Source organism: Rhopilema esculentum, chromosome 14 (assembly GCF_057945365.1).
Source record: "Rhopilema esculentum isolate cy_ngs chromosome 14, ASM5794536v1, whole genome shotgun sequence".
Lineage (NCBI taxonomy): Eukaryota > Metazoa > Cnidaria > Scyphozoa > Rhizostomeae > Rhizostomatidae > Rhopilema > Rhopilema esculentum.
Window position 1 is genome coordinate 3,391,318 of NC_142828.1, and position 6,000 is coordinate 3,397,317.

The following is a 6,000-nucleotide window of genomic DNA, read 5'->3' on the forward strand; positions in this document are numbered from 1 at the left end:
GTCTTCGCGAACTTTGGGATCTTGTCTGTGTTCCTACGGTCTAAAACGCTGTTATCTCTTACGTACATCCGAAACAATTTCTTTACTTGTCTTATTTACTTTCAATGGCAACATTTTAAAAGCATTCTACACTAATCACTACAGCGAGGATTACACTTGTTTAGAGCTGGTCTGGAATTCGGTCCGTTGCTTAACAGGAAAGCCTCTGGTGTGGCGCAGTTAGATCCGCTTAAGTGTCCTCATACAGTTGCTTTGTAGGAAACCAGTCTCGTATAGTGTTAGAATTATTCAACGGAATATAACATGACCGTCATTTAGGTCAATAATATTTTCATTGTCGATTCCTCTTTAAATTTGATGTCTATTTATAACAATGTTAACCCGAGGATGCACTACGCTGTGCGACTTGTCGTGACTTTTGTTTATTTTGAGTCACCATCATGCGTTTTCAAACCTTTGCACAGTCTACAGGTCACATGAATATTGCCATACGTAGCATATTTTTTATTCCTGTTTTTGTACATGAACGGGCTATTTCAATTAGAAAATTGTTACCGTATTGTGGTTACACATAGAAATGGTTTTGTTGTTCGTAATGTTTGTTGCGATTCAATAGTGACTTGGAGGTTGGTGAACAGGATTCATGCATTAATGCGAGGCTGGGGTAGGGTAGAGAGGGGTAGCCAGAGGCGGGGAATGTTGCAACCCTTAATGCGTTTCGTATTGGAAAGCGGAGGAGTTTTTTCGTCTATCTTTATACATACACAGAAGGCCTTTTTTGGATAATTGCACGTAGCTTGTGCGCAAGAATATAAAGTAGAATTCTGCACGAACATTGTTTCCTTAGGCTAAAAATGAAAATTTTATAATAAAATTGATGTGATGATCAGCAAATTTTTTGGCCAGGAAGCTGCTCTGGTTTAAACTGCATTAGATTTGAAGCTAAGAGATATTAATGCTGCTACCTTAAAATATTGCTATCCTGTTGCATGAGAGATTTTAGTTTCAAGTCAGACTATGGTGGAATGCTTCTAGGTTCCTATGAAGGCAGAGCTGCCAGCACATCCTGTTCTAACATTTTTGCTTAAGATACTCGCACAGTTATCAAATACAGCTATTTACACACTTTAAGTCTTTCCACACTTCATTTGATTCATTCACACAATCAGTTTTTCCACACTTCGGTTCAGTCTTTCACACTTTCAGTCTTTCCACATTTTCAACTGTTTTGTATTTAGTAGGACGTAAGGTTTGCCCATAGGCATTTCAGTCGGGAGGAAGCCACCTCACGCCGCTTCATGCTAACGTTCATAGACACAGAGTTTGTTCTCCGTTTGACGTGTGCGCCTACTTGCCGGTATCGTCAGCATTCAAGCCAGCATATCGGAAGATATCCGCTTAAATCTCAACAAACTCCGACCGTTGATTCCGCATCCCATTCATACTCACTGTACGGTTTATGGTCGAAGTCGACTATAAATCTTCGCAAAACAAACTGCTAATTCATTTTATTGCTTTGTACAGATAATACGAGTTTAGATGTATATTAATCTATTACACAATTTCTGTCTTGCATCGAGGGCAGGCACTTGGTTAAAATGATGCACGTGGTTGATCGAACGCTAAAACACTGATAGGCACTGACAGCCTCTCATGTGAACACACAGAGTCGTCATACAGAGAAAAGCTCTCACATCTACCCTGTACAATATTTCTTTCAGTTTAGTCATTCATTCTTTAACCAAAGTGTTAAGATAGTGCTTATGTATATTGTCTGTCTATATAGTGTGAGCTCTTTCATTCGAGAGGACGTGCTCAAAATCAGACCTCGCTACTTTTGATATTACAACATTGCATAACTTTTTTGTTTAAATCTAATTATACTGGTTAACTTTTCAATGTCTAAACTTCTTTACTGGTTAAGCTTTCAAAGATTCGACTGCCTGATAATTCGATATTTATCCTAATCCGAACAAAACGAATAAATTTCCTCTTTATAGTTGTTCTTGTTACGCTACCCTTTGGTAATACAAAAGCTCGATCTTATTGTCAAAATTTACTGTCCAAAATTTACTGTCCTTGGTGCCTGTTAAAAAGCTTTTTAAACAATGCATTTTGATTCACTTACGCGGTACTGCTATAAATCGCAATTCACTTGTCGATGTCGAACCTAAAATAACGTCTTTAGATTATATATTAGATTTATGATTTAATATTAGATTATGTATAACTAGATTTGCTGCATTTTCTTAACATTTCTTCTTGTTATTTTTTTTAGAAAAAAGCTCAAACCAAAGAAAGCTGTGTTTTTCAAGAGGTATATGCTTCAAACCACTATACGGAGTTTCGCAGTGTCATATCGAGTGGTAAAAGAAGATGGGGACTAGGTTTCACTAAAAACGGTGTAGGGAGAAAAGGAAGGAAAGTTCGGCCTAACGGAAGAGCAGGCCAGTTTCTTGAAAGACCATTAAGACTTGTCATTAATTTACAAGGCTCTTCAAAGAACAATGGTAGTGGAATAAAAAGCTTGCAAGAACACATAGCACGGTTGCTGCAAGTTTATCAAGACAAGCTATGAGGCTAATTTATCGTAAAACGAAGATTTCTCACTGTCAAGAAAAAGCAGATGTACAAATTTATGCACCTGTATTGATATTTATGCGAAAGAACGATAGAAGGTACCAGAGGAAGTGTCACGGTCTGGTTGCTCTAGAGCGAAATTCCTCAGAATTCGCACGTAGAACTCATCCACGGAGACTCTCTCGTTTCTTTGGTGTACACCCAGACCACGATGTGATCGATCGAGACCATTCGACGTAACGAGTCGGGTGCACTTAACGGTGGGTTTTGCTTGCCAGAAGCAGCCAGAGACTCACGAAGATTGTTTCCACATTGCTGGCGGTGCTGAAGGCAGTCAAGTTCAACTGTGGCAAGGTGTGCCAGAAATTTTTGCTGGTGATGGAGCACACTATGGCTCGCTTCAAAGGTGATGGGGAATTAACTCTCCTCCGAATGCCACCGTGTTCTAATTGCCAATGCAATTGACTCGTACAGTCTTAGTATAGTAGTGCCTATTGCATATGAAGACTTAATATTTGACATTGTCGAAATGTCATCCATCTTGGATGCTTATTTTCACTATATATCTCCGCTTGCCCATTTCTAAGCTCAAATGAGGCCTACGACTTAAACATTGCACCGTTTTTGCCAACAACCTCCACTTGCTTAAGAGTTATTATTACTGCTACCCCAGGGCCTCCTTGGATACCCTTGGGCAGCCTAGGCTTATATTTCCCAGTTCAATTTGTCTTTATTCTAAAAGCATAATAAATCTATACACCTGCTTGTTTTATTACTTGACCTTTTATTCAAATCAGGTGCTGTTTCAATGCGAAATTCAAAGAAGATACAATATGCAAAAATTTCCCTTTCGGTTAGGGCTTCAGCAGGCTCATTGTAGCGCAGCTAGGGTGATATGGAGATGTAGTAAAATTCTAGATATACCCCGTGAAATTATTGAACACAAGAAATGTAGAATATCAGCCGAGTATTGTTCATATATTGATAAGGTTGTATAGTTTCTTTTTTGGAGATGCAGCTTGAGGATCTGGCATTGTGAAAGCTTCTAGACAATCGAAGCTTAATTCATGTTATCTAGACTGCGTCTTCTTACTCTAAAAACTCGTCTATTGGAGCCCTGAATGCTAGTTTTCAAAACAATGAAATTTTCAACAGTTGAGAAATACAAATCAAGTACATTATTAGACAATCCAGATCCAAATAGCTTGTAGTTTTTCCAAGAACAGTCTAATAGATGCGTTTTAGAGGTAAATGCGTGTCTTAGCTGAATTCAGATACAGCATTCTTCTTTAAGAAATATATTAATTGTCACCGGAGTTACCCGAGTTACATATTAAATGTCACCTCTCTGCTCTTCAATCAAGTACCGCTTTACAATTAGCCAGACGACTGCCCCAGACGTAAGTGAAAATCGACTATTAATTGTGGAAACGGTCATTCTGAATTCGGTTAATGCGACCCATATGATATTTAGAATTATTGGAAGATCGTATATCTTAAGAAGTGTGAAACCAATAGCCAACGAGTTGGTTAGCCGTTCCACCTGTTGTACAAATGTGGATAAAGTATAATGCTTCTTTAAAACTCCCAATAATTTATTATTCAGTTACACTGACCTTCAATATTTTACAATGTGTCTAATCTCAAAAAAGAAGTCTTTAAATTTTTAATTACCTTCCCACTTATTCGTTTTCCGAAGCTTGATAAGCCAACGAGAGTGACCTAGCCTTTTACCCTTCTTTGGCATTGCATTTCCCCACCCAAAACATCTGAGATTGGAATGCTGAGCTTAGGCTGTCGAGTTCAAGTCAGCTTGTTTGCTATTGGTTTTTTGCAATAGATTATTAACGGGCTCGTTTCAAAGCCTTAAAAACAACCTGTCCCGCTCTAAAGGCATCTTTTAGTATTCAGAACGCTCAGTGCTAAAATTAGTAGGCCCATACCAGCAAAATCTTCGTTATATCCCTTACCCATTTTCACGAATCCTTTCCTTCGATACTAACACTGAGAGTTTTTTGACAGTCAAAACTAGGCTTTGTTGGTGAAATAAAACTTTAGTGGGTCATGAACCCATTTTTTAAGCTCCCCCCCTTACAAACCTGCTCCATATCGCAAATAGCCGTAAATTATTTTCGACGACGCCATTTTGGCGAAACTCACCTGTTGTTAATTTAAAACTTTCAGTTCGGTTTAATTATTACTTATGCTTCAAACAGTATTTTATGTATCCCCTCACCCTATCTCCATACCACAGAAAGTGATGAATATTCAAGCCACGGCTTCTCTCTCTCTCTCTCTCTCTCTCTCTCTCTCTCTCTAAGGACATGATACCAAGTTTTTATACATTCTACGTCCATATGAATTGCTCACATCTACAGTCCAGGGGCTATCGTTATAGATTTGATAAGGTTTTCGTTGAGCAATGACCTTTTTAGTACAAAGGTGATCCTCCATATTCGTCACTGCACTTGTCGCCCATTTATCAGATCCCTTACATTGCATTAAATATGACTGAAGGTTATAAGAAATTATTTATAAGTGTCTACTTCACGTGAAACCCATGTTTTAACAATTTAGACGTATGAAACCCTTTCTGTCTCATTGTTGTTATGTATGAGAAGAAAAAAGAATAAATTTTAATTGTTAATTTATTTATTATATCGTATTCTTGGCGTAGAACGTATATGCGCATACAAATATCTTTATTGTCCATGCACAAAAAGTTTCTTATTCCGTTTTCTTTTCTTCAATGTCATTTTTGTAAAGAGTTAATGAAAAATATATTTAGGCATGAGGGAATAAACAGGAAAGCTCTCTCGACTCCCTTCTTACACTGCTATGTTGAATTGAAGTGAATTTTCTGGTTGCAATTGTGCTATAACTGTATTTTAAACCGTGATTGACCAGTACTTAATTTTATGATTTTCCAGACATTGTCTCTTTTACTTCTTTAACCATTTTTCTAGCCTCTTTATCACCCAATAATACCTTTACTTAACTATTATGGATGTCTGGTTTAAAAGCTGATACATAACCTCCGATGTCATAAGCATGAAATTTTCAACAAAAATTTGGTCATCGTCTGTAGTGCTGGACATGATTTTATCAGACTTAGTCTTAAATTTAAATTACTTCACAGAATAACCACATTAAAAAGCAAAACCTCGACTGTCACCTTATTAAAAGCCATCTTTCGCCGTCATCAATAGATAATTATGTAGTTACAATGCTCAAAATAATTTTCTCAAAAAAGCTATTAATATCAATAAAGGCAAAATTATCACTGATTTAAAGCTTATTGGCTAAAGATTTCATTGCCAATAAAATCTCCTTTATTAGATTGAAATAAAATCCCTTTTTCTCAATTTGCTACTGCTTTTTAACACTTTGCAGCCTTTTAAATTCTATTTTAATTTATCA

At 37.1% G+C, this 6,000-nt stretch overlaps 1 protein-coding gene across 7 annotated transcripts in view; it reads left to right on the forward strand.

Annotated features, from left to right (window-relative positions):
* Nucleotides 1-5,302, forward strand: part of LOC135696311 (fibroblast growth factor 18) — a 74,722-nt gene extending 69,420 nt beyond the window's left edge. For all 7 annotated transcript variants that reach the window (XM_065215665.2, XM_089112385.1, XM_065215670.2 and 4 more), the window contains one exon: nt 2,279-5,302. In XM_065215665.2, coding sequence (XP_065071737.1) covers nt 2,279-2,578 — 300 coding nt within the window. In that variant the 3' untranslated portion in view covers nt 2,579-5,302. The remainder of the gene's footprint in view (nt 1-2,278) is intronic.
* Nucleotides 5,303-6,000: the final 698 nt, after the last annotated feature.